The sequence below is a fragment of the Alosa alosa genome, chromosome 20, assembly GCF_017589495.1.
Source record: "Alosa alosa isolate M-15738 ecotype Scorff River chromosome 20, AALO_Geno_1.1, whole genome shotgun sequence".
Taxonomy (NCBI): Eukaryota; Metazoa; Chordata; class Actinopteri; order Clupeiformes; family Clupeidae; genus Alosa; species Alosa alosa.
Genome location: NC_063208.1, coordinates 7,288,140 through 7,299,280, shown reverse-complemented (window position 1 = coordinate 7,299,280; position 11,141 = coordinate 7,288,140). Strand labels below are relative to the sequence as shown.

The following is an 11,141-nucleotide window of genomic DNA, read 5'->3' as shown; positions in this document are numbered from 1 at the left end:
CAGATGATTTACATTGGCAGCAGAGATGAAACATTTTAAAATATTTGCAAAATAAATAAAGCTAGAAAAGTGGTTATGCTGTGGAGCCTCACTCATGTCTGGGAGTCGAAGGACAGGAAGATGTGTCCCTGTTGGCATGCTGTGATAAAACACCCTTTCCATGGCCATTTTGATGGTACCCTTAAGGTGTTCTGATCCAAAGTGCGGATTCATTACATCAACATATGTTGCTCTAGCTTTATCAGTGGTTTCTAGAACACTCAGTGAAGAAGAAGATATTCCTTAATTTCTGTTTTGATACTAAGTGTTGGTAAAGAATAGCTGACTGAAGTTTCGAAGAATAGCTGAAGTTTTTGATTGTGGATAATTAATACAATAAGTATGCTCATTAAGCACAAACACAGTACCAACGTTTGATATCACTCTTTCGTCGAAGTTAACGGTTATGTGTTTCTCTCTACACTCGGACATTGATTGGGGGTAGGCAGTGTACCGCTAGTGCCTTTCATATACATTCATTCACATACATTTCAGAACATTTAACTTACATTTAAATATGCGCACGCACAGAATTTACACAGGTATGCAAGGAAAGAAAATAATCGTTATTCCAGTATTCTCAACGGTGAGGTCAGTCAGACAAGACTAGAAAAGAGAGGAAGCGATTTTTTAAATCTGGATTGGTTGAAAGGTCCACTCCGCTACTTTCTTTCTCTGAGAGTTTATTCTCTGAAATACAAAAGGAAGTTTTTGCTCTTTTTCCCACCACAGGTGGTGGTTGTTTGTAGGAAAAGTGTGTGTGTGTGTGTGAGTGTGTGTGTGTGTGAGTGTGTGTGTAAAGCAGGCTGTGTGTATGTGCATTAAAGGGGGTTGGGGGTTGGTCTTTCTGTGGCTCAGTGCAATGTTCCGTACATGAGGTTCCATCGTGTGCTAGGGGTGCAGGGGAGGTACTAACTAAAGTACTGAGGGATGGGATGTTGTGCTCCACGGCGCCCTCATATGGGCGTGTTGGGAAGGTGCCCGTTGGAACCGTTGGTCACGCCGTTGCACAGGGTCTTCCCGCCGTTTTGCGCCTGGCCGTTTTGCGCCTGCCCGTTGCGTTTCGTCTCCCGCGGCGACGCCCTCAGGGACTCCCTCTCCTGCGGCGTGGAGGCCGCCCCCCCGGCCGCGTTTCCGTTGCTGCCGGCCCCCCCTCTCTCGGCGTCGCGCCGCGACGAGCAGCCCTGGGGCGCGGTCCGGCTGTGGCAGCGTTGCCTCATGCCGTAGAGGCCAAAGGTCAGCAGCACGCTCACGCTCAGCACCAGCAGCACCGACACCACCACCAGCTCCTGCAGGTAGCACGCCGTGGTGGTCTGCAGCTGATGCTCCCCTCCGTCGTCTTCTCCTCCTGCCTGCCCCTTGGTGGGCGGGCGGTCCCTCGGCTTCGCGTCCGCCTCGGCCTGCAGCACCGGGTTCAGCCAGAAGGTGAAGTTCCTCTCCTGGCGCGGCGTCACGCCCGCCGTCTCCCGCGGTGACAGTGTGGGCGCGAGCGGTGGTGGCGGCTGGCGGCCTCGGCCCGCTTTGCCCTCGGTCCTCCGCGGTCCCCAGGCCGACGTGGCCGGCAGCTGGCGACCCTGCGTGGTCTGCGTCGTCGTCGGTCCAGCGCTCACCGGTTGGCTCGTGGGGACGCCGCCGCTGGCTCCACCTCCGTTGCTGCTGCTCTTCTGCTTGACCTGATAGACGGCCAGCACCTGCTGAAAGCCGTTCTCCACCGACAGGCACAGGTAGTGGCCGAGTGTGATGGGCGTGGCCAAGAAGCGGAGGCTACCGTCGTCCTGCTGCAGGTAGAGGTCCGGCGACAGGCGGCTATTGGGCCGCTCCCAGTGGCGGCGGGCAAGCCGCGAGGCCTCGGGGCACTGCAGCCGGACCACCTCGTTCAGAGAAACCGGAACCAGCTCACCTGGGACACAAGTAGCTACAGACATCAGAGATCTACGCGTCACACACAAACACGAACACTGGCACGGGCACAGCACGGACACAGGACAGGACAGGACACGTCACAGGGGCCGGCTCTCTAAACGCACACCAACATTACAGGAATGCAGCATACTTAAAATAACTAAAAAAAAGTCAAGTATGTTTACCGGTAAGTATGTTTTCATATAAACATACATAGAGAGAAATGTCTTAGAGTGAAATCTCTGAGATCCTGCTTGAAGGAGAGTGCAGAGAATCTGATGTAGACGTTTTGAAAGACGGCCAATGTGCACACAGTAACACAACGCACAAAACAGCTTCGCTAGAACACCACAAACATTCAAAACATGCAACACATTCAAAACATGCAACACACACATAACACCACAAGGGGGCAGTGCAGTCCACATATCCACAGAGCCCATAGAGATACAGCTCTGCCTGTACTGTATATCGATGTTCCACATCACACACACCTGTGGGGGGGCGAAGAGGTGGGAAGCTGGACCTGGGGTTAGGAGCTGGGGGCTTGCACTTCTCATGCACATTGCCTTTCTCCACGTCCTGGGCCCTGGAAGGCATCCAAACACAAGCATGGTTTACATTGGCAGCAGACAGGCACATTCAGTTCATCCCAAAGTCTATCGGTCACTATTAGACCAGGCCACATAACACTTCACCCTTTAAGACTTTGTCAAAGTAGAAGTAGTAGTAGGTTTTGGTTTAATGCCATATGAGAACCTGCGGTTTCATGGCAAAAAGGTATTAAAACAATATACTAAAATGAACAAACAAATAAAAATGACATCCACAATATTCTCCAGCCAACAATGGGCGTCGCCATGACACCTCAGCATTCAGAAATCTGATTGTCTATTTCCGGCCGAAGCTGCGTTGTATTGGTTTTAATGTGATGGCAGAGAGTGCTTGACCCATCCCAAGCCATGTAAAAGCAAACTTTTATATTTCTCTGTCAGTCGTATATTATATAGAATATCCATATTGAGTACAGAATTGTCAACATTTCAAAAGAAAGTTGAAGCATATTCTAGTTAGCCTGCTGAGACTGCACGTTATAATGTAAACAGAATGGACAGAAGATGAAAACCGGACAGATTTCCGGTTTCATGAATAAGGCGGATAAACAAACATGTACTCTGTCAAAGAGTTGCACAATTGGAACTTTTCCTTTTCCTCGGGTATGCAAGTCGGACATTCTCTGTGGCTACTTGGAATCTGGGCAATGAAAGGGGTTAGTGGAGTCCACAGTCCACTCACGCGTTAGACTGGATGCTTGTGATGTCCGTGCAAATACGCAGAGAGGGATCCCAGCCACAGAAGGGGTCTCGGGCGAGCACGCACTCCGCACAGCTCCAGTAGAACGAACAGTTGGCCACGGGGACCTCCGTCACTCCCTCAGACGAGCCGACAAACAAGGAACCCTGGGCAGAGCCAAAATAAAGAGGAGTTAAAGATGCGGCCTGCGATTCTACAGAGAGGTTGTTGACATTTGAGCTAAACAGCTGATTATAACGCTCCCTTCTGTGCCGCCGATGTTACATTATTTATACAAAAAATCGGAATACTGTACTGCTCCGTAGACACCACTGTGTTTCTGCAAATTCATAAGTAAGATCAATGACATGGTGTTTTTTTTTCTCCATGTATAAACAAACTGAATGACCAGTGATCAATGATTTTAACCCATTTAGCATCTACACTAATCATTCGATACAGCAATATGCAAGTAGATCTATACAGGATGGCATGAAGACAAAAAGGTTTAAAAGAACCAGCAACAAGGTCCAGATAATGTAATATTCCCTTGAATACGGAGAATGTATTTGAGCCCCATCGTACATCTGCTTTAGAGGAATGCATGAAGCCACAGCTGTTTTATTGGTGGCAAGACCCTCAACCCACAAACTATTTACAATCCAAAAAGGACGAGAGTCACTCGCAGCAAGAACAACACTCCCACTGTACGTCAAACCTTCCCCGGGTCTGCAAACTGTCTACCACTTCACATTCCTCTTAAATTAAATTCCCATATAATGTGAAGCCTAAGAAAAATATAGTTCCACAAAATCACACAGCCTAATCTATCTGAATGAAGTCCAGGTGTGTGGACTGCAAGAAGCACTCGAGCTCAACATGCTTTTAAAAAGGAACATCCTGCCCTCCAGCCCAATGGATGGCTGCTTTTCAGTCTCCCCAACTGTTAACTGCATGGAGCCTATACGGGTATATGCTCACAGAGGAAGACATCCAGTGTCCCATTGTCCACAACCCCACAACAACCCTGCGTGTTGAGACAGATGGTGCACCATACAGTCAGTGTGTGTGTGTGTGCGTGCGTGCGTGCAAGTGATCACAGGGTTTAGAGCTGGGGGTGGTTCACAATATCTGTACCTGAAGTTGAAAAAGCTGCGATTATCTATTTTCAAAAGATTTTCAAGAATCAGAATGATGATGCAGTTACACGAGAAACAGCGTGCAAGGACTTTCTACGAGTCATCTCAGCAATGCTGGCACTCACAAGCGCAGATGGCAAGCAGCATGCCTCCCACATCTATTAACACAACACACACGTAGACAGACGGCGAATTAGCCTAAGCCTCACAGCCCGACAGGTGTCAATCACAGGTCAGACCAGTCTGGACCAGCTGTTCCCATTAATGCATTTTCTCCAGTTTAATGAGAAGTGTAAATACACTTAGTTCACTAATGTATTTACACAATTATGTTTCTAATGCCTTTATGTAACCTGAATGTGCACATCCTGTACAAAAACAGACAATCCTCAGTTTATCGTTGCTGCTGTCAGCCATCATCAACTAAGGATGTAACAAAGCACCATGAATCGGCCAAAAAATCAATACCAGTGTTTCCCACAGAATTGAATTCCATTTGTGGTGGTTGGTTTGCAGAATTAACTTAAATACAACAGTTTTTAACAAATTAGCACAGCGTGGTTATGATGCTAACCAGATTTAAGCACAATTTAGTACAACCTGGAAAATCATTGTGTGGTGGGCAATGTTGATATTGTGGTGGGCCGCCACAAATAAGTCAATGTATGGTAAACACTGAATACAAATGTCTAAAGATTGCAACCGGATGAGATAACATCCCCATCATTAACGTCAGAACATTCAACATTCACTGACTTAAATGTTTTTCGTTTTTAAAATATAAGGAATTATTACACTGAACAAAAGCATGTACGGAGTCCATAAACACAAACATAGTCAACCTGTGGATGCACAGAGGACCAACACTCAATAGAGAGAGAGTGCAGAAGGTCCGACTGAAGGAATAAAGTCTGACTGAAGGAAGGGAGAGAGTGAGGAGCGTCACCTTCGATAAGGACAGCAGGAGGTTCTTGACTGGCTGAGGCTGGCGGAACACCTGCACCTCCTCTATGATGTGAGGTCCGTTCTCCAGCAGAACCGTTTTGTGCAGGTAGCCCGATTCTGAACAAGCAGGAAAACCAGATTACCCACTAACAATCCACAAAATACTGTCATTACAGATTATAATCTTGTGATCAAAACATGTGCTTGGCATTGTTTTCAGTGCAGTTTTATTTGTCTGTTAAGATACGCTGCGTGGGCAAATATACAGTTGCTACAGTACCTGCATATTGCATGCAGTACTAAACACAGTGAAGAAACCGTTGGCTAACCGTTGGCTAATGTGAGTACCAAGTCTACAACCTCTGCAACAACCAGAGCAAACTGGGCATCGTTACAAATAAGAAGACGCTGCAGTCACGTCATGGCAACCACGTTTACGTCGCACCTGTGAGCAGGTAAAGCACGGTGTAGTTCTTGCCCTTGGCACCGCGCACCCTCTGCACGGCGATGTTGCTATAGCGATAGTCGGGCGACACCATGCTGACCCTCTGGCCGCTGGGCAGGAAGTTCTCCTCGTCGGTCAGGAAGTTCTCAGAGAAAGGTAGAGAGAGAGAGAGAGCGTGTTGTCTGAGAGGAGAGAGAGAGAGAGAGAGAGAGAGACAGAGAGAGAGAGAGAGAGAGAGAGAGAAAGAAAGAAAGAAAGAAAGAAAGAAAGAAAGAAAGAAAGAAAGAAAGAAAGAAAGAAAGAAAGAAAGAAAGAAAGAAAGAAAGAAAGAAAGAAAGAAAGAAAGAGAGAGAGAGAGAGAGAAAGAAAGAAAGAAAGAAAAAGAAAGGAAAGAAAGAAAGAAAGAAAGAAAGAAAGAAGAGAGAGAGAGAGAGAGAGAGGTGTCCTGGGTGTGACCTGTTCAAAAAAAAACACACAACACGTGACAGAAAGTCGACATCCATCTGCAGTAACAAAGCTGAAAAATCAAATCAAATCATCATGAATCATGTTACAGTACATTACGATGTTTTCATAGAGAATCACAAGCCTGACATTCATCCTTTTACAAACACAAGAAGGCAAATAAAGAAAAGTAAAAAAATAAAATTCCCATAGTGCCCAGGAGGACATCATAACTTCCCACGTGACGTGTTTAACCCAATTCAATTAGATGGCTTTACAAAGCTGCAGTGGACTGTTAACCACCACCTGAGGAAAATGAGGCCAAACTGCCTGAACACTTGGCTCCATTCACAGCCTTGGGTGCTCACACAACGGAAGACAGATTAACCTCATCATCAACATGCTGCATCAGCGACTTCAGTCTCCCCTGACCAGCAACAACGCTCCTGGGGGCAATGCAACTTCTCCTCAATGTCTTAAAACATTTTACCTGACTGAAGACGGCTTGACGCCGAAACGCGTCTAGTCAAGGGCATGCTGCAATAAATCCTTTTAAAAGTAACACACAAGAGAGTGCGGTTTCCTCCACTTTTAAAACATTTTACCCTCATGGCCTTAATCTATTTTGACAAAGAAATATAGAAATAAAGTTCTCAAACAATAATTGGTGGACTCACTGAGCCAGGGTTGGCCACTTTCTCCTGCACCCGGGTGCTCCACCTCAGGGTGTCGCGGTTCAAGACCTTGTAGTTCCCCGCAAACACGGCCTTGATGTCGTCGAGGCTGAACACACACACAGCTGAGCGCCCGGAGTTAACGGACCTGGGGGAGGGGAGGGGGTGGAAGAGAGGTCAAGTATATGTGTCGATATAACGATTGGCTGAGATAAAAGGTGGCTTGTACTGAAATGTTTCTTATTCAAACAAGTTTTCAGTTGACATGGTTTGGGGTTAGATATTTCAGTTATGATGCATGATAATGTTACAGGCTACAAAGTGAAATCGTATCCCCAAGAGAAACAAAGGACCCAAAGTTCATGGCCAAAGATACAGTCAGTCATACATACAAGAGGTACAATAGTCCTACATAAGAGATGCAATGGTTATTATTTCCTCACCACTGTGAACTGAAGATGCCGTAGAAGAGTGTGTCCTCCTCAGGAGCTCCCTCTAGTGGCTGGAGGGTGAACATGTCCTCCAGCACGTTGTATGGCAGCTCCCCCTGCGACTGGCACAGCAGCTGGGCTTTGGCAAAGGTGGTCCAGCGCCGCTGCAGGGTCCGCTGTCCACCCACGTCACTCTGGGGCACAGGAATAGCATACACGTTTTTATTCACCGTCATCCATTCAACTCACTTTTAACCAAAGCCCCCCCAAAACAACACAGTACAGTAATGTATCATGGCATGACAAACATGTGTTTCCTGGGAAATGCGCACACAAGAAATAATTACAACCACTAGGACACTCTGCGTGTAGACCCTTTCAGCCTGTTCCTAGAGGGTTTCCGGTTTAAACGTTCAAAACAAACGCAGATACTTTGAAATGAAAATGAATCAAACTAGCGTAATGCTCTTCACAAAATGTGGAGTTTAAAACTTTCCATTTTTGTTTGGCCCCAAGAAACAGTTAGCTCGATGTTGTTTTCGGTGCCACCGGAAAGGCCTTAGGAACACACGTGCTTGTTTATGCAGTTGAAAGGGTCAGTAGATTCTGACCCTTGTGGAGCTCACATTGACCTGACCCTAACAAAAATGTATTAGCAAGATAAGATGAAGGCTTGTCTGATGTGGCAAAGTATGCTATTTACAATCTCAGGCTGAGTCACAGCCCAGTAGAGATGATGCTTGGTACAGTATAGCACTGGCTGTGCTTTGGTACACAAACGATTAATCACACTTCTATAGACACCGACAAAGCCCCAGGATCACAATACAACAGCACTGTACACAACCACTGTGTGCATTGGGTGTGAGAAAATGGGTGTTAACGCAAATAACTTTCTCGTTCTTTCAATTCTTTCCTCTGCTCTCAATTTCAACACAAAAAAAAACACCCCCCCACAAAACAACAGAATACTACAGAGACTATCAAACTGAACCACAAGTATGCAGAAGGGAAATTATGCTCCATTATCAAAGCCACGCAGCACAGCTTATCAATAATGAAAGCACAACTGACCACAAACAGTCACGCTCAAAAGACTGTGTAGAACAAACACGGGTCCTATTCTCGTTCTAAAACAAACTCTCTCTTTCTCTCACACACACACACACACACACGTTTTTGTGAAATACCGCACACAGCGGTCTCACCGTGCAGACTTGTGCGACGCGGGACACTGTGAGCTTGTCGATGAAGTCGTACTCTCGTCCCACCTCGCTGAAGAAGAAGTACACCTTCTCTTCACTGGGCACGTAGCTGGAGCTGATGAAGGTGGGGTCTGCGGAGGAAACAGAGCGACAGTTGAGAAGAGGACACAACACTGCTGTCAAATAAAATAAAATCATCATCATCAAGAATAAATCATGTGATTCTTAAATAATGGTCTTTGTTTAATTATTTTACAATACTGTTTGTTAGCAGACATTCACAAAACAACTTCCAATGTAAGGAACATGCACATTTCATCTGCATTGAATGACCTTTGACATTTTTGATGTTAATAATAAGAAAAATGTTTTTAAATGATTAATTCAGAGGAAATAATAACGTGACAAACTATTGCAACTTGAACAAATAAATAAAAACTCCTCAACTGTTAAGTTTTTCCCTCACACAGCAACAGTCACTTCTGTGTATTTCTGTGTATCATTCATGTGCATTTTTCAAAACAATCTCTGCAAAAATAAGCTTTTACAATGCACACAAGTGACTAGATAATGTGGAGGTTGAAGGAGTGTTTTGAGAATTTCAATTCTGACCTGAGATGTCCCAAAGCGACTGAGGAAAAACTGTATTAATTCATCAAAACCAGTACTACTGCCCTAACACACTGGCTACAAACATTTACATGTATTCATTTAGCAGACGCATTTATCCAAAGCAATGTACGAAACTAAGCAATAACATTCAAGCTACAGTGCAGAGGAGACCTTAGGTAGGGAATGATACTGCATCAAACAATACTATAGTCATTTCCTGAGTATTTGCCACATTGTGTATAAACCGCAGGAAAGTGTTTTATGCAAGTTAAAAAAACTAAACCATATTAATACCATTTTAACTTCCCCCGTGTATTAACCTAATAGCTGAGTAAATTTTGCAAAATCTATGTATAAACCTCGGCTAATAGTTGGGAAATTAGGGTATAACTATAGGATGAGAGTGCAGACGTTATAAGTGGCAGTCAAGTGGGGTAGGAGGAGAAAGTGGTAGAAGAAGATGGAGATGGAGATGGGGGAGAGACAAAGACGCATCCAGCGCTGCACAGGATTAATGTAAACGTAAATGTAAATCAGGTTTCTAGGCCAAGTATACTTGCGTATACAAGGAATTGTGAGGGCAGTGAGGGGTTAGGTGCCTTGCTCAAGGGCACTTCAGCCGTGGATGTGGACATGGGGAGAGCAGCGCTCAACCACTTCCCCCGCCCACATTTTTCCTACTGGTCGGGGAATCGAACCGGCAACCCTTTGGTTACAAGCCCGAAGCCCTAACCAGTAGGCCACGGCTGCCCCTCCGTTATAACTCCATCACGAGAGGAAAGGGGGAGGCCTGAGGAGAAGGCCTGAGGCGTCCATGCGCCGACTCACCCTCCAGCCAGCCAAGAGTGTCGTCCAGCTTCAGGTCAACATGGCCGCCCTCACTCAGGTGCCGGGAGATGACCGGCCGATTGCCCCGGTAGTCTGCTACTGTGCCTGTGTAGAGTTCTCCGTCTGTAAAGCACGCGCACACACACACACACAGACACACGCACGCACGCACGGTGAGCTATCAGAGCAGGCGTTTGTATTGGCACTGTGGTCACGTCACACACCCAAAGATAAGCGGCTAAGGACAGGGGCTTAAAAGCAAGAGGATTTGGAGTGTCTGCTCTCCCATGCTCTTTCTCCCGCAGCTCAAGATTAAAACAACAGGGCCTTGTCATGGCAAGAGTTATCCTGTGTGTGTGTGTGTGTCCTGTCTCTTACCCACGGTGATGGCGGTGTTTTTCTGGTAAGGGTCGTAAGGACAACGACCTCTACCCTCCTCAGGTTTACCAGTAGGGCCCAGCACCAATGAGAATGTCTCAGAGTTCTGAGAGAGAGAGAGAGAGAGAGAGAGAGAGAGAGAGAGAGAAGAGAGAGAGAGAGAGAGAGAGAGAGAGAGAGAGAGAGAGAGAGAGAGAGAGAGAGAGAAAGAAAGAAAGAAAGAAAGAAAGAAAGAGATTAGGGAAAGTCAGTGCTCTATATGTAGCTTCCAGTATAGTGAGGAGTCTAGCACAGACGCCAATTCTTAACAAAGACATTATCTTTTATAAAGTGGACCACCACATATAAAGCCTAATATTAGTTGCCCAATAAAGTCTTGTAATGTCAAGTCAGCACATTTTAACTTTATCCAACACATTTTGTGACTAGTACTGAGGCAAGGGGCACCACAGCTGTGTCTGGCTTTACACAATTGGATTAGAGTCATTCAGGTGAAAAGGTCGTCCGTTCATATGATCTCCAATCTACCAAGAGTACTACGTTTTTTAGTAGCCACTCTGGATCCCGTGCTTGACAAGTAAGCTTCTAACCAAACGGCCATTATTTCTGACGTGACCACTTAAAGTATTGCGTACCAACTAGTTCTAGAGGGCTTTTCATGCAAATTTCCTCTGACAATTAAACCGGATAATACCCAATCCCATGTGCACACACGCATGCCAACACACACACACACTTCATTTCATACACTGCACACAAAACATGGTCTCAGGCAGCTAAGCATGCCTCACACACAAGGGGATTAG

The 11,141-nt window shown here is 46.0% G+C and overlaps 1 protein-coding gene across 1 annotated transcript in view; it reads right to left on the bottom strand.

The window, feature by feature from the left end:
• Positions 1–871: 871 nt before the first annotated feature.
• The window catches only part of sema4ab (sema domain, immunoglobulin domain (Ig), transmembrane domain (TM) and short cytoplasmic domain, (semaphorin) 4Ab), a 37,492-nt gene continuing 27,222 nt past the window's right edge, over positions 872–11,141 (bottom strand). The window contains exons 6-15 of the mRNA XM_048230160.1: positions 10,336–10,441; positions 9,958–10,080; positions 8,521–8,648; positions 7,325–7,506; positions 6,867–7,029; positions 5,764–5,908; positions 5,320–5,435; positions 3,238–3,401; positions 2,436–2,530; positions 872–1,939 (exon numbers count right to left, since the gene is read on the bottom strand). Coding sequence (XP_048086117.1) covers positions 996–1,939; positions 2,436–2,530; positions 3,238–3,401; positions 5,320–5,435; positions 5,764–5,908; positions 6,867–7,029; positions 7,325–7,506; positions 8,521–8,648; positions 9,958–10,080; positions 10,336–10,441 — 2,166 coding nt within the window. The 3' untranslated portion in view covers positions 872–995. The remainder of the gene's footprint in view (positions 1,940–2,435; positions 2,531–3,237; positions 3,402–5,319; positions 5,436–5,763; positions 5,909–6,866; positions 7,030–7,324; positions 7,507–8,520; positions 8,649–9,957; positions 10,081–10,335; positions 10,442–11,141) is intronic.